General features: G+C 40.7%; 1 protein-coding gene and 1 pseudogene across 4 annotated transcripts in view; both read left to right on the plus strand.

Annotated features, from left to right (window-relative positions):
• Positions 1-17,076, plus strand: part of ARMH3 (armadillo like helical domain containing 3) — a 174,758-nt gene that overhangs the window by 67,142 nt on the left and 90,540 nt on the right. For all 3 annotated transcript variants that reach the window (XM_080822780.1, XM_080822781.1, XM_080822779.1), the window contains 2 exons: positions 6,743-6,825; positions 7,995-8,121. In XM_080822780.1, coding sequence (XP_080678906.1) covers positions 6,743-6,825; positions 7,995-8,121 — 210 coding nt within the window. The remainder of the gene's footprint in view (positions 1-6,742; positions 6,826-7,994; positions 8,122-17,076) is intronic.
• On the plus strand, positions 5,662-5,965 carry LOC308355366 (10 kDa heat shock protein, mitochondrial-like; annotated as a pseudogene). The gene has a single exon. The product of its transcript is annotated as a 10 kDa heat shock protein, mitochondrial-like (transcript).

The following is a 17,076-nucleotide window of genomic DNA, read 5'->3' on the forward strand; positions in this document are numbered from 1 at the left end:
ACTCTTACATTTCTCCTTCCCTCCACTTCCTGGCCACCACCACTCTACTTTCTGTCTCTGTGAATTGACTACTCTAGTTATATAAGTTGAATCATTCGGGATTTGTCCTTTTGTGACTGACTTTTTCCACTATCATAGTGTCTTTGTGGTTCATCCATGTTGTAGCATGTGTCAGAATTTCCTTCCTTTTTCAGGCTGAATATTATTCCATTGTTTGCATATACTGCATTTTGTTTATTCATTCATCAGTTGATGTTGGGTTCTTCCACCTTTTGGCTGGCATGAATAATGCTGCTATGAGCATGGGTGTATAAATACTTGTTTGAGTCCTTCCTTTTCACCTCTTGTTTTTGAGAGTGTGCAGGTTGAAGTGTCCTCGGTCAGTGAAATGAAATCCTCACATTGTTATGAGAGAGATGCACTTGACCTTATAGGATTTTTTCATTTGGCCACTTTGATATATAAGGGCCAGGTCAGTGGAGTTCAACTAAGAGTTATGGTTTGGGTAGCAAATATGGGTATTGACCCTAGAAAGCTAGCTCTCCCGCCCTCAACAAACGTTCTTTTAATTTAAGTTTAGGAGGAACCAGTACAGCTGTATAGACCTTGGCAAGGGGAGTTCATGGACCTTCTTCCCAATATGTTGTTGCCCTTGATCCAGTTTAGCTCCAACTAGCTATGTGACTTTGAGTAACTTATTTAACCCTTCTGAATTTCAATTTAGTCATCTGTAAATCAGGACCAGTAATACCATCTTCATTGGATAGTTACGGGGATTTGATGAGTTTAATGTACTTTCAGTGCTTTACATAATACCTAGCATCTAGCAGGCACTTAATATATGTTACCTTCCTTAGCACTTATGGCCACTGTATTTCTCCCTTTGAAAAGAGATGAGTGTAGTTTGGGGCAAGTGATTTCTGTAGTTAAGTCTCTTTTTAAGGTGTCACATAGAGGGCAATAGAAAAGAGGAAGGTTTGAGATACTTTGTGTGAGCTTCTGGCACAGTTATTAACCTGTGGTTGTTGTTACTCAGCAAGAAGATACGATACATTCCTTTATATGATATGTCTCTCTGGTGTTGGTGTTTTGGGGCAGCCCATTCCTGGGGGCTATGGAGGATGGAAGCTGATGAGAATTGTCTCTTAAGGCCTGGAAGGTTTAAACTACAAAGCTTGTCTGCATCTAAAAGGACACTCTCTTCGATAAGCCCTGCCATTCTGTTTTGTGGGGATCAGCAGCCATTGTTCACCAAAGGGGTAACACTGTTTACACAGTGTTGAGTTACTCTAACATAGGCCCTTCTTCTTTGGAAATATATCAGATGAAGCATCAAGTCTTTGGTAAAGAAGGGCTTGTGTTAGCCTCTTCTCCCCTTATAGAAACTATTTAAAAATTGGAGGGGTGCCTGGGTGACTCAGTCAGTTAAGCATCTGACTCTTGGTTTCCGTCAGGTCACGATCTCAGGGTAGTGAGATTGAGCCACGAGTCGTCGGGCTCCATGCTCAGTGGGGAGTCTGCTTGTCCCTCTCCCTCTGCTCTTCCCCCCCACTCTCTCTCTTTCTCTCCCTCTATCTCTAAAATAAATAAAAAATCTTCAAAAAAAAATTGGAAACATGATAAACCAAAAGGTTATATTAAAAAAATGACATCCTGCCCCCCCCTTATCTCCACAATGACTACAACATGTACTTGATACCAAGCTCTTACAGAAATATGACTAATGAACAGTGCTGTGTTTATACAACCAACCTCTTATCTTTTATAGTTATCTTAACTCTTCTCTTATGTACTGCTACTTCTGTGACTATCTGTGAAACAGTTTGGCTGGTCATGTGCCCAGATGACACCAAGTGGGCAAGTGGATAAAGGGCAATTTTCTAAAAGTGTGTGTGTGTGTGTGTGTGTGTGTGTGTGTACGTGTGTACGTGTGCATGTGGAGAGTGGTGAGCCAGGAGCCAGCCACGATGAGCTCTGTGCTACTTATGTGTTGGCACTGAGATCCCGAGTGCCAGTTTTCTCCTGTCCTTGACTTGCCCCTGTCTGATAGGAATTTGTTCTCTTCTTTGGCCTGCACTTAAATCCCATGCATAGCTCTGTACCATAACAGCTTATGAATAAGCCTGGCTGCTAATTATTTATACCAGTGTTTTTGTCTTATTTTGTTTCAGTTCTGATTTTGCATAAAGAAAGGGGATCTTGGCTCCCTTTATTTTATTTTATTTTTTTAAAAAGACTTATTTATTTAATTTAGAGAGAGGGCGAGTGAGAGCATGTTCAGGTGCACAAGCAGGGGGAAGGGCAAAGGGAGAGTGAGAGAGAATCTCCAGCAGAGTCCCCGCTGAGTGGGGAGCCTGACACTGGCTTGATCTCACGATCCTGAGATCATGACCTGAGCTAAAATCAAGAGTTGGATACTTAACTGACTGAGCCATCCAGATGCCCTTGGCTCCCTTTAAAGTCCAGATCCAATCACATTCCATGTTCAGATCTTAATTTTAAAGAGGACAAAGCTGAGCAAGGGGGATAGGAACAGTTTTAGTTGACAGTTACGAGCTGTTACTCCCCTTTCCCTCCCTCCCTCCTTCCCTTTCGTTCCCTCTTCCTTCCTTCTTTCTCTTTTCTTTTCTTTTTTCTTTTTCTTTCTCATTTCCTTCCTTCCTTCCTTCCTTTCTTTTTTTCTTTCTTTCAAGATACTACAAAGGAGGCAGAAACAGAAGAGGGGAGAAAGGTGTGTGACAGGTGAGCTGTAGAGAAGAGCAACAAGAGCAGATACAGAGGCCCTGCTGAGGTGGTTGACGCTGAGAGAAGCTACTTGGGAGTCTTTTAGTGTTGCAAATGGGCAGTAGAAAGGTAATAATGAGGTATTAAACACCTGTACTCTTAATAAGTACTTCAGGATCAAGAGAAAGAGTGGACCAGATTTATGAAAATGAACTGAAATAGCTGGTAGATGGAGAAGGTTATAAAGCAGAGTCAAGAGGAGTGTTGGGAATAGTGTAGTCAGCAGATCTAAGCACACCATTTGTAGGTAAGCATCTCTCCCTTTAACATTTAACTCCATCTGGCACTTTTATTTAATCTTAGTGGAATGGGAGAAAGCACACGAAACAGGAGACCAGGTTCTAGTCTCAGCTTAGTCACTAGCTACTTGGGGTGGTGGTGGGAAGAGGTGTTTTCTGATTCAAAAACGAGGATACTGGATTACATGATCTCTAAAGTCCTTTCTAGTTCCAAAAATCAGCTATCCTGAAGCCTCACAGACTTAGAACTCCTAATACATCAGGTCAGAGGATAGCAGACCTTGTGTGCGTGGTGATAGAGAGGACACCGAACAGTTGACAGAATGAGTGCAAAGCATGATGATTTTCAAAAAGCACTATCCCATGGGATGCTGGGGCATTCCCTCTTGAGGAGGAATTGTGGTCCCTGATGTAAGAGGCTTGTGGGAGGCGATTTTAAGGTTGCTTTGTTCATTTTCTTTGCCTTCCTCTAGAGAATGACCAGTTCCAGGTGAGAAAACCCTGGCCTTTTTTGGAGGTGGGGGGCTGTGTATGGAGTAGGTAGGTATCCCTGCCTGAATTATCAGGGGCAGAATGCAGGTTTTCCCTGGCACTGACCCTGAGAGTACTGCAGTGCTGAATTCTTCTCAAAACTGTTTGGCTCCACTGATGTCTGTGGTAGTTGGGACATAGGTTGCCTCTTGGCCTGTGCCAGAATTGCTCTCTTCTTCCCCTTGTATTTATCACTTTGTCATCCCTGACTCTGAATCCCAGAGATCAAGACTAGCTGTAGTCCAACAGAGGAGCAATAAATCATCGCTCCCACTTCCTTTCCTCCAGGTTTTCTGCTACTTAATTACCACATAACCACTGCTGAGGCCGCATCTTTGTGCTGTATGTGCTAGGGACAAAAGCCCTCCTTGATTGGACGTGTACAAAAGCTTCTTTGTCTCTCTCGAGCCATTGTGTTTTGCTGTTTTGCCCTGTGCCACGTGCTTTACCCGTTCTTTTCTTTTGTCTCTTGTAAGTTTTTAGAGTCTGAGTGTCAGATGATTTATCCATTAACAGGGCTTGTCTAAGCTCTGGGGGTAGTGGGTAGAGTGGGCAGCCCTTAAATAACTTGGTAAGATGATCTTCATTAAAGAGAGAGGTTTGGGCTGGGTTAGTCATTTCTATATGGATTCTAGCTAGTCCCCTTCATTCTCTGAGCTCCTGGTAGGAGTTAAGCAGGTCGTGTGATCCAGAATGGGCTCCTATGGAGCTTTTTTTGGGTCTAGTCCAACAGATTGCTTGTTAACAGATAACATCAAAAGGGCCAGCTGCCTATCATTTGCCTTTCCATTATAAAACCTCAGAGAACTTGAGTTAGTGCAAGGGTGAGGAGTTCATAAATGAGGATGCCTATGACCTTCATCTCTAGTAAGGCTTTTTTGCTATTTGAGGGGAAGATTCAGACTTTAGAAACAGAGTGTAGACAGGCCCTTGTACTTTTCCTTGCCTGCTGTTTCCTTACTGAACCTCTGATTTCAGAGGTTGAGAGTAAGGAGTGTTGTGTGGCAGGCAGCAAGTATCTGGAGAGTCTTACTCCTACTCATCATTCCCTGCTGCTTCAAATCAAAGCTCACATCTCTTCTCGAAGGGTAGTAAGCTTCACACAAAGCTCAGACAGCATGGGAGAATGGTCTTCTTTGCTGGCAAAGAAGCAGATATGGTCTTAGAAAAGGAGAGGTCAAGCCTTTTTTTGTGTCTGTGGGAGTAGAGAGGGTTGAGGGGGAGAAGACAGAAGGACCACCAATTGCTTGCAGCTGCTGAACCCCTTCTTCCTACTTTCCCATCAAGTAGGGGAGGTTGGTACAGCGGCAGTAGTCATGATGGGCACAGAAGTAGGATTTACTTCATGGTTTTGGGTGAAAGAGAACAAGGCAACCGATGATTTCTTTTATGCTTAATATTTACTTGCAAAATGTCTTTATACCTACAGTGGTAAGCTAGGGTTTTTGGCAGTCAGTCTTTTAACTGAGGTTGCTTGGGTTTTAATTCTCATTAAGCATACCAGGGAGAAAGGGGACCTTTTTGGCAAATGCTGTCATGGTTGAGAGAGGAAAGAGTAAGCTGCCCTTTTGTTTGAATAGTTAAGAGCTTTTTTTCTCTTTATGAGCTCTCTTCCCATCCAGAGCTGAAGTCCAGTGTAGTTGGCACATCTGGTGACCAGTTAAAATGGAAAGATGTCCCTCTTAGCCATGATGTTTGAAACAAATGCACAGCTAAAACATAGCAAGATGACATGCAAGCCGCCTGGGATAAGAGGGGGATCCTCATTTTGATCTATACATTGAACAAATTTGGTGGGGAAATCACTGTGTAGGAGTAAATTTGGAATACTAAGAGGTCTTTTTTTTTTTTTTTTAAACATTTGTTTATTTTAGAGAGGGAGGGAGAGCGCAGAGGGAGAGAATCTCAAGCAGATTTCCCACAGAGCGCAGAGCTGGATGCATGAGATCATGACCAGAGCCAAAACCAAGAATCAGAACTTAACTGTCTGAGCCACTCAGGAGTCCCTAAGATGTCCTTTTTGTAGTCAGATTTCCAAGCTTAATTGCTATTAAAGAAGTAGCACAAAGAGGTCAGAGTGTGGGTCTCCCTTGCAGCAGCTGTAGTCATGGCAGGACAGGCGTTTAGAAAGTTTCTTCCCCTCTTTGAACAACTTTTAGTTGAAAGGAGAGCTGCCAAAACCAACCAGAGGAGGCATTATGCTTCCAGAAAAATCTCAAGGAATAGTATTGCAGGCAGCAGTAGTAGCTGTTAGATTGGGCTCTAAAGGAAGGGGTAGAGAGATTTAACCAGTTAGTGTGAAAGTTTAAGATCAAGTTCTTCTCTCAGAATATGGAAGCACCAAAGTAGTTCTAGATGATAAGGATTATTTATTTAGATATGGTGACATTCTCAGAAAGTATGTAGACTGAAAGAAATCATTATTGAAATGACATTAAGTGAAGCTGCCCATTCCAGTGAAGTTGTGAAATCTTTCATCATGTAATTTTTTTAAAAAAAGATTTTATTTATTTATGTGACAGAGATCACAAGTAGGCAGAGAGGCAGGCAGAGAGAGAGGGGGAAGCAGGCTCCCTGCTGAGCAGGGAGCCCCATGCAGGGCTCAATCCCAGGACCCTGGGATCATGACCTGAGCCGAAGGCAGAGGCTTTAACCCACTGAGCCACCCAGGCGCCCCTCATCATGTCATTTTTGTGTCTCTCTTTTATGATAAACTATTGGTATCCAAAAAAAAAAAAGTGGCACAAAGAAGTAGATTTTTTTTTTTTTTAAGATTTTATTTATTTATTTGACACAGAGAGAGATCACAAGCAGGCAGAGAGGCAGGCAGAGATAGAGGGGGGAAGCAGGCTCCCCGCTGAGCAGAGAGCCCAATGCGGGGCTCGATCCCAGGACTCTGGGATCATGACCTGAGCCGAAGGCAGAGGCTTTAACCCACTGAGCCACCCAGGTGCCCCAAAGAAGTAGATTTTTAAAAACCTTCCGTGGGCAGAAGATATGTGCTTGGGAAGGTCAGTGCTTGCTTTAGATATATCTACCTTACGTGCTTTTAAAAAAGTTTGGTAGCTGTGACTTACTGATTGTAGCCCTGTTTGGATTTCTTAAATCTATTTTCATTGCTTTCATTTAACTCTATTGATTATTCTTTTAATAAGCTTGTTTTTGTTTTTGTTTTTTGTTTTGTTAAGCCTTGATAAATTTGCTGAAGTTCCTTATGTCAAATGAGACCGTACTTTTGGCCAAACACAACATTTTTACATTAGCCCTTATGGTGAGTAACAAAAAAGTATTTCTTAAGGGGAGCGGGAGGAACAGGCTTCTAGTTGTGGAAAGAATATGTCATGAGGATAAAAGGTACAGCATAGGGAGTATAGTCAATGGTGTTGTAATGGTGTTACATGGTGACAGATGGTAGCACCACTTGTGGTAAGCACAGCACGATGTATAGACTTGTTGAATCACTATGTTATACACCTGAAACTAATGTAATGTGTGTCAATTGTACTTCCATTAAAAACATTTTTTTTGCTTTTTCTGAAGCCACACACTAAGATAGATAGGCCAGGTTGAAATAGGAGCTAGTATTCTGGGGACTAAGGCATAGGGGGAGCCAGGCCTTCATTTTCTTTTTGAATTTGAATCTCTAGACTGGTGCTCCCCATTCTTCCTCTCTCACCTATGTCTTTGGCAAACTTGAGACTCTTTCTTTTTCATGAGAGAATATTGTTTCGTAGGGGCAGGTATGGGTCCGCTCTCTGTGAGCCTTAGTCCCTGGTGAGAGACTGAACTAGGCTACTGTAGTCTCTATGTTGGTACAGAGCTAACCCTTTGGAGGTGTCCCAGCCAGATGAATGGTTCCATTATGGCTCCACTGGTTTCAGAGGGACATTACAGATGCCTATTTATCTGACTGGTTATTTGGGATAGAAGGAGGGCATTGTACCTTTTGACTGTCTTCTCAGGATGTTACCCAATGTATTCATAAATGTTTAATGTTTGAGGGGAAAAAGCCCTGATTTGTAGCATTTGTGGATTTCTATGGTACAACTACTCCCATCATGGCCAATTTCAAGCTAACAATGTGACATTGTTGAATGCAGAGCTAGGGAGATGAGCCATAACACCCTATTATATGATATTCCCACCACACAGGTATAAGAAGTGTAAATTAATCTCAAGAACACAAATACCAAAAGATAGAAAATAATTAGGAAGTTGTGAGTTTGAGTATTATTTTCATTTTAATATAATTTAATGAACCGTTAGTTTATGTGTCAATTTATAATAATGACTTTGTTAAGCAACCAGCTCACAAAATTCCTGAAAATTTAACATTGAGTTCTTACAAGCCAGTAAGAACTGGCAAAGGCATACTATTGACAGTACCCTTCTGGTCTTCATAGCATGATCCCTGTGTATGGGCTTTTGCTTCTTTTTTAGATTGTGAACCTTTTTAATATGTTTATCACATATGGCGACACATTCCTGCCCACTCCCAGCAGCTATGATGAACTCTACTATGAGATTATCCGCATGCACCAGAGCTTTGACAACCTCTACTCTATGGGTAAGCTTTCTTTTCTTTTTACTCCCCTCCCCCTGTCAGCTGTGATTTTTGGCATGTAAGAAGAAAAAACTACAAAAGATTCTCTTCTAGTTGCTTGGTTTCCTGCTTGGCATAGAAATATAGAAGTCTCTTCTCAGGCAATAGGAAGTTATATGTGGAATTCTTTGCTTTTGGGAACTCATAATTCATCTCAGTACAAAGCTGGTTAGCATCCCTGTGGCCCTTATGTTTGTGTGAGAGAGAGAAAGTAGGGAGGCTTGTGGATTTAGTGACTGCCAGTGAGATGGGAGTGAAAGAGTAGGTGGAGATTGACAGCAGCAAATAGAAGAGCTTGGATCCCAAAGGAACATTGTGTGATTTGAGAAGGTACAGGATTTTAAAGAGTTTTAATGTACCTATGTATTTTTAGCATAACCTACAAGAAGAAGTGGGCAGTAGATAAAAATCTTTCTTCCAAGCCTTTTGGTGATTGGCTTAATGAAAATTTACTCTGTGGTCATAGTAAATATAACTTATTTCTGAAAGAGGACACGTATCCCTGTTAATTTGAGTGAAGAGTCTATAAACCTACCTGGAATTTGAAAGGTCAGGAAAGGTTTCTATAGATTGCACAGAAACAGAAAGCCCCTCACTAAAACTATTAAAAAAAACTCCCTCACTTACTAGCTTTATTAAGGTATAATTGATATAAAATAAACTGCAGTTGTTTAAAGTATACAATTTTTGACATACATTTATATACACAAAGCTTTCACTACAATCAGGATAACGAACATATCTGTCACCTACCAAAGGTTTCCTTTATCCCTTTATATCCCTCCTACCTCCTCTTAGCACTTCTATCCCTTGCTTTCTTTCTCTGGGCAACCACCAGTCCACTTCCTATTCCTGCAGATTAGTTTGCTATATCCCTTTTGTTGGGACTATTTGTGAAAACTCTCTCCCATATCATGTGAAAACTGGAGGGGATTTGGAATAAGTACTAGGAGAAAGAGTTGATACAAACAGTAGAAAAGAATTGCCTAGGAAGACAAAATTTTTTTCTAATTTTCTTTTTTAGAGCAGTAGAGGAAAACTTTAACAGCCATGGATAGCTTTGCTATGACATTTTAGGCAGTGGGAGTAGGACCTTCTATTAGTAGGATGTTTTCACCTGCAGGTATGAGAAACCTCTGACTTAAACTACCTTGAACAATAAGGAAAATTATTTCACCTTGCAAGAATTCTAAGGAATGACAATTCCAGAAGGATGTGATGTGATGCTCAGCAGTGTTGCAAGGACCCAGGTGTTTTCTGTTTCTCTCTCTCTTAATATAATAGCTTTCTTAGTATAATAGCTTTAGCATCAGGTCAGCTCCCTTGAGAATAACAAGTTCTAGTTGTCATATTAAGACACATCATCTTTTTTTTAGGAGCTGAGAAGTCTTCCATGAGAACCCTTTAGTAGACTTCCTATTGCCAAATGTGCTCAGTGTTCCTTATATGGTTTGTGTCCACCCAGCTTTACCAAAATCCTTGTTTTTGAGAATGTAGAATTTTCCAAGGGTGAAGAGCTGCCCTAGAGGCCTTAGCATCCATTAATAGATGAATAAAGATATCTTTCAATGAGGAAAGGCAGGAAAGTTGAAGTGGGAGAGATATTTTATAGAAGCCTGACATACCTACTCAACTGGGCCATGTGCACAGTCAAATGAGGTAAGCCCTTGTAGCTATAGCAGCAAGATAAGAGAGAATATCTGGGCATGCTCAAATCTGCCAAGGGAATTAAAATGTGAACCAGGAGATCACAAATAGGGAAATGAAAAGTATCCCTAAATGAGACAGAACAAACAGCATGTTTCAGTGCTTTCCATTTTGAATAAAGTATGATGAAAAAACATTTAGTTTAGTTTTTTGTTTTTTTTTTTTTTTAAGATTTTATTTATGTGTTGAGGAAGAATGAGAGAGAGAGAGAGATCAGGAGCAGGGGGGAAGGGTAGAGGGTGAAGCAAACTCCCCACTAAACAGGGAGCCCGATGCAGGACTTGTTCCCAGGACCTTGGGATCATGACCTGAGCCAAAGGCAGATGCTTAACCAACTGAGCCACCCAGGCACCCTAAAACATTTAGTTTTTAAGTCAAGTTTTTAAAGGTTTAATTTACACGTATGGTAAAATTCACCCTTTTTAATGTACGGTTCTGAGTTTTGACAAATGTGTACAGAAGTATAATTTTTTTTAAAATATTTTATTTATTTATTTTTTGACAAAGATCACAAGTAGGCAGAGAGGCAGGCAGAGAGAGAGGAGGAGAGGAGGAAGCAAGCTCCCTGCCGAGCAGAGAGCCCAATGTGGGACTCGATCCCAGGACCCTGAGATCATGACCTGAGCCGAAGGCAGAGGCTTTAACCCACTGAGCCACCCAGGCGCCCCTAGAAGTATAATTATCACCAAAGAATCAAGATATAAAAGAGTTTCATCATCCCAGAATGTCTCTTGTGCTCTTGTGAGGTCAACTTCTTCACTCACCCTAAACCCTCAGCAGCCACGAATCTGTTCCCTGGCCTCAGAGTTTTCCTTTTTTCTTTTTTTCATAGTTTTTGTTTTGTTTTGTTTTGTTTTGTTTTCAAAAAAAACCCAAAGGTGAGATTGTGTAGTCTTTTGAGTCTGACTTCTTTTACATAGTAACTTATTTGAAATTCATCCATGTTGGTGCATGTATCAGTAGTTTATTCCTTTAAAAAAAAAAAAAGATTTTATTTATTTGAGAGAGAGAGAGAGAGAGAGCAGGAGAGAGCATGAGCAGGGAGCCTAATGTGGGCCTCGATTCCAGGACCCTGGGATCATGACCTCAGCCAAAGGCAGATGCTTAACTTACTGAGCCACCCAGACACCCCTGTTTATTCCTTTCTATTGTGAAATAATATCCCATTGTAAGACTATGCCAGCTTAGTTTATCCACTTTTCAGTTGAAGGACATCTGGGAGGTTTCTAGTTTTTTTAGTTTTTTAAAGATTTTATTTCTTTATTTGACAGAGAAACAGTGAGAGAGGGAACACAAGCAGGGGGACTGGGAGAGGGAGAAGCAGGCTTCCTGCAGAGCAGGGAGCCTGATGCAGGGCTCAATCCCAGATCATGACCTGAGCTGAATGCAGATGCTAAATGACTGAGCCACCCAGGTCCCCCAAGGTTTCCAGTTTTTAACGATTATGAGTGAAGCCCCTGTTAACATCATTGTACAAGGTTTTATGTGAACACAAGCTTTCATTTCACTTGGTTACATACCTCTAAATGGGTTTTGGCTATCATGTTTAAGATGTTCCTTATAAAGAAGAACACCAAACAGTTTTCCAAAGAGATGTGCTATTTTACATTTCCTTCAGCAATATATAAGAGTTATAGTCCCTCCATATCCTAGCCAGCACTGGTTTGTTGGTTGGTTTGTTTGTTTTTGGCTGCTTCTTTTTTTTTTTTTTAAGATTTTATTTATTTATTTGACAGAAATCACTATTAGGCAGAGAGGCAGGGAGAGAGAGAGAAAGGGAAGCAGGCTCCTGCTGAGCAGAGAGCCTGATGTGGGGCTCGATCCCAGGACCCTGAGACCATGACCTGAGTCGAAGCAGAGACTTAATCCACTGAGCCACCCAGGCGCCCTGTTTTTGGCTTCTTATAGGTGTGTCACAATATCTCATTATGGTTTTAATTTTGTATTTCCCTAATGAATAATGATGTTGAACATCTTTCCCCTTCTTATTTGCCATCTTTGGTTTTGAAGATCTTTTGCCCATTAAAAAAAGCATTGCATACCCATGTTCATAGCAGCACTGTTCACAATAGCCAAGAGATTAAAGCAACCCAAATGTCCATTAATGGATGAATGGATAAATAAAATGTGGTATATACATTTAATGGAATGCTATGCAGCCTTAAAAAGGAAGGAAATCTGTTATGCTCCAGTGTGGATGAACATTGAGAACATCATGCTAAATGAAATAAACCAGTCCACAAAGGGACAATATTGTATGGTCCCACTTATGTGAAGTATCTAAAGTAGTCAAATTTGTAGATACAGAAAATAGAATGGTGGTTACCAAGGGATGAGGGGAAGGGTACAAAGGGAGTTTTTTAATAGGTATAGAGCTTCAGTTCTGCAAGATAAAAAGGTTCTGGAGATCTGTTATGCAACAATGTAAACATACTTAACAACTTTTGAACAATACACTTAAAAATGGCTAAAACAGTAAATTTTATGATATATGTTTTTTTCTACCATACATGCACATACTAAGCTCTAGACTTTATTTGTAGATTCTATTCATTTTTCTCCTAATGTCCTTTCTGTATTCCAGGATTCCACCCATGTGACATGTAATTCTAATATCTCTTTAGTCTCTTGTCTGACAGTTTCTTAATGTTTGTTTTTCATGACCTTGACAGTTTTCAGGAGAAGCTTCCTTAATTTTGAAATGACTCATGATTTACTCAAAGTTGGACTGGGGTTCTGGGTTTTCAGAAGAGTGCCACAAAGTCAAACATTTGTGTGTATGCTATCAACATGAATTATCACTGGTGATACTAACCTTTATCACTTGGTTATAGTGTTTGCAAAGTTTCTCCACAGCAGAGTTGTGATTTTTCCTCCCTTTCCATACTTTGTTCTTTGGAAGCAAGTCACTAAATGCAGTAAGCACTGAAGTTGGTAGTGGGGGTGGGGAGGTTAAGCTCCACCTCCTTCAGGGGAGAGTATCTACATAGATTATTTAGAGTTCTCCTATAAGGAGAATTGGTTGTTTTTTAATTTTTTTGTTTGTTTGTTTTTGAGATGTGAGGTTTCTTTGTATATTTTATACACTAGTACATTTTCAGTTACATGTTTTGCAATTATTTTCTCCCTGATCTTAGCTTGTATTTTCATTTTCCCTTTTCTTCTTTCTTTCTTTTTTTTTTTTTTTTAAAGATTTTATTTATTTATTTGACAGACAGAGATCACAAGTAGGCAGAGAGGCAGGTAGAGAGAGAGAGGAGGAAGCAGGTTCCCTGCCCAGCAGAGAGCCCGATGTGGGGCTCGATCCCAGGACCCTGGGTCATGACCTGAGAGTAAGGCAGAGGCTTAACCCACTGAGCCACCCAGGCGCCCCTTCTTCTTTCTTTCTTTCCTTCTTTCTTCCTTCCTTCCTTTCTCTCTCTCTCTCTCTTTCTTTCTTAAGATTTTGTTTATTTATTTGTCAGAGAGAGAGCATGAGCAAGAGTGGCATGCAGAGGGAGAAGCCCGCTCCCCTCTGAGCAAGGAGCCTGATGCGGGACTCAGTCCTAGGACCCTGGGATCATGTCCTGAGCCGAAGGCAGACGCTTAACCCACTGAGCCACCCAGGCATCCCTGTATTTTTATTTTCTTAACAATATCTTTTGAAGACATTTTTGTTTGTTTTTCCTTTTTTAAAGATTTTATTTATTTATTTGAGAGAGTGAGAGAGAGAACATGTATGAGCTTGGGCAGGGGGAGGAGTAGAGGGGAAGGGAGAGGGAGGGGAAAGAAGATAGTCTTGAGTAGACACCATGCTAAGTGTGGAGCCCGATGTGGGGCTTGATCTCACGACCCTGAGGTCATGACCTGAGCTGAAGCCAAGAGTCGGACCCTTAACCAACTGAGCCACCCAGGTGCGCCATTTTATTTTTCAGTCTCATCCACCAATTAGGGAAAGATTTTTGTTATAACCCAGCTAGCAGATTTCCATTTTTCTTGGACTCAGTTGCAAAGTGTTAAAGAAGGTTTTAATTTTGATAAATATAGTTTATTAATTTTTTCTTTTATGAGTTTATGCTTTTTGTGTAGCATCTAAGAAATCTTTCTCTATGGGGTGCCTGGATGGCTAATTCGTTAAACATCTGCCTTTGGCTCAGGTCATGATCCCAGGGTTCTGGGATCGAGCCCCATATCGGGCTCCCTGCTCAGCAAGGAGCATGCTTCTCCTTCTCCCACTCCCCCTGCTTGTGTTCCCTCTCTCAGTGTGTCTCCTTCTGTCAAATAAATAAAATCTTTAAAAAAAAAAAAAAAAGGTAAGTTTTAAAAGCAGTTCATGTGAGTCTTTCAACTTTTTTTTTTTTTGTAAGATTTTAAGTGTTTTTGTTTTGTTTTAGAGAAAGAGAGAGAGTGCAAGTAGGAGGAGGGACAAAGGGAGAGGGAGAAGGAGAAGGAGAGAAGCAGGCTCCTCGCTGAGCACAGATCCCGATGCAGGGCTCAATCTCACAACCCTGAGATCATGATCTGTACTGAATTCAAGAGCTGGTTGCCTAACCTCTTGAGCCACCTAGGCATCCCAAGATTTTTCTTCAGGTTTTATTTTTATTTTTATTTTTTTAAGATTTTTAAATTTCTATTTATTTGACAGAGATCACTCGTAGGCAGAGAGGCAGGCAGAGAGAGAGGTGGAAGCGGGCTTCCCGCTGAGCAGAGAGCCCGATGCAGGGCTCGGGCTCGATCCCAGGACCCTGGGATCATGACCTGAGCCGAAGGCAGAGGCTTTAACCCACTGAGCCACCCAGGCGCGCCAAGTTTAAGGTTTTATTTTTAAGCAGTCTCTATACCCAGTGTGGGACTTGAACTCACAGTCCTGAGATCAAGAACCCCATGCTCTACTGTCTGAGCCAGCCAGGTGCTCCTCAACTTTGTTCTTATGTATCAAAATTATTTTGGCTGTTTTTTCATATAAATTTAAATATGTTTTTGTTAAAACCCCACTGAAATTTTGATTAAGATTATGATGAATCTAGGGGCACCTTGGTGGCTCAGTTGATTGAGTATCTGCCTTGGGCTTGGGTCATGATTTCAGAGTCATGGGATTGAGCCTACTGGGCTCCCTGCTCAGCAGGGAGTCTGCTTCTCCTTCCTCTGCCACTTCCCCTGCTTGTGCTCTCTCCCTCCCTCCCTCTTTCTCTCTCTTTCAAATAAATAAATATCTTTTTTTTAAGGTTCTATTTATTTATTCGACAAAGAGACACAGCGAGAGAAGGAACACAAGCAGGGGGAGTGGGAGAGGGAAAAGCAGGCCTTCTCCTGAGCAGGCAGCCTGATACAGGTGGGGCTCGATCCCAACCTGAGCCAAATGCAGACACTTAACGACTGCTCCACCCAGGTGCCCTAATAAATATCTTTTTTTGAAAAAGATTATGATGAATCTATAGATCATTTTGGGAAAAGTTGACATCTTAGTAATAACATCTTAGAGCCCATAAACATTTGTTGAAGTCTTTGATTTTTTCATCAAACATATTGTACGTATTTTATTAAATTTATCTTAAAGCGTTTCATGGAATTTGTGCTATTGTAAATGGTATTTTTTAGAATTTCAATTATTATTTTCTCATTGTTAATATATAGAAAGACTATTAATTTCCGAATTTGTCATCTTGCTAAACTCACTTACTAGATTTAGTGACTTATAATCTTATTAGAATTTTCTGTGTAAACAGCTATGTAGTTTGGGAATAAAAGCGTTTTATTCCTTTCATTCTAATCTGTAGGCCTTTTAATTCTTGTCTTATTTCACTAGTTAGGACCTCTAGTAGTATATTAAATCAGAGTGGTGGGAATGGATATACTTATCTTTTTTTTTTAAGTTTTATGGGCATATAGTGGTTTGTAATATTAATTTTTCGTGTCTGTAGAGTCTGTACTAATTTCCTTTCTTTCATTCCTGATATTGATAATTTATGTCTTCTCTTTTTCTTGGTCAGTCTGGCTATATGTTTTTCAGGTTTATTAACTTTTTTCTCCCCAGAGAACTAGCTTTTGGTTTCATAGTGGGTTTTATTTTTGTCTCTCTCGTTTTTTAGTTTTCTATTTCATAGATTCCTGCTCTTAATTTTCTTCTTGTTGCTTGCTTTTGAGTTTTTTTTGTTTTGTTTTGTTTTTAAGATTTATTTATTTATTGGTCAGAGAGAGAGAGAGTATAGGCAGGAAGAGTGGCAGGCAGAGGCAGAGGGAGAAGCAGGCTCCCCACGGAGCAAGGAGCCTGATGTGGGACTTGATTCCAGGATGCTAGGATCATGACCTGAGCCGAAGGCAGCCGCCTAACCAACTGAGCCACCCAGGCATCCCTTGCTTTGAGTTTTGCTAGTTTCTTAGGATAAAAGTTTAGGTCACTGATTTGAGACTTTTTTTTTTCCTAGTATAAATGCTTAGTCCTATAAATTTCCCTTTAAATAGTACTTTAGTTGCATCTCAAACATTTTCATTTGTTGTGTTTACATTGCCATTCGGGTTCAACATATTTTCTGATTTCCTTTGTGATTTCTTCTTTGACCTTTGGATTATTAGGACTATTTTGTTTAATTTCCAAATATTTGGGATTTTTTATTTTATTTTATTTTATTTTAATTATTTTAAGGATTTTATTCATTTATTTGACAGAGAGCATAAGTTGGAGGCGGGGAGCAGCAGAGGGAGAGGGAGGAGCATTCTCCCCGCTGAGCAGGGAGCCTAACATGGGGCTTGATCCCTGGACCCTGGGATCACAATCCAAGTCCAAGACAGACACTTAACTGACTGAGCCAAACAGGTGCCCCAATTTGGGGATTTTTAATTTTTTTCAGATATCTTTCTGGTAGTAATATTAGGTTTAATTCTGCTTTGGTCCAAGGATATACTTAATATGATTTCAGTCCTTTGAAATTTACTGAGACTTGTTTTATGGCCCAGAATACGGTCTATCCTGGTAAACGACTCTTCTGCACTTGATTCTGCTCTTGGAGTAGACTATTCTTTGAGTTTCAGTTTGGTTAAGTTGTTTGGTATGGTCTCTGTTTTCACATATTTTTCTGTCTACTTGTTCTAAAGGGACAGAGAGGATTGTTAAAATCTCTAACTATAGGGTCGCCTGGGTAGCTCAGTGGATTAAACCTCTGCCTTCAGCTCAGGTCATGATCCCAGGGTCCTGGGATCGAGCCCCATATCGGGCTCTCTGCTCAGCAGGGAGCC

Source organism: Martes martes, assembly GCF_963455335.1.
Source record: "Martes martes genome assembly, chromosome: 14".
Classification (NCBI taxonomy): Eukaryota; Metazoa; Chordata; class Mammalia; order Carnivora; family Mustelidae; genus Martes; species Martes martes.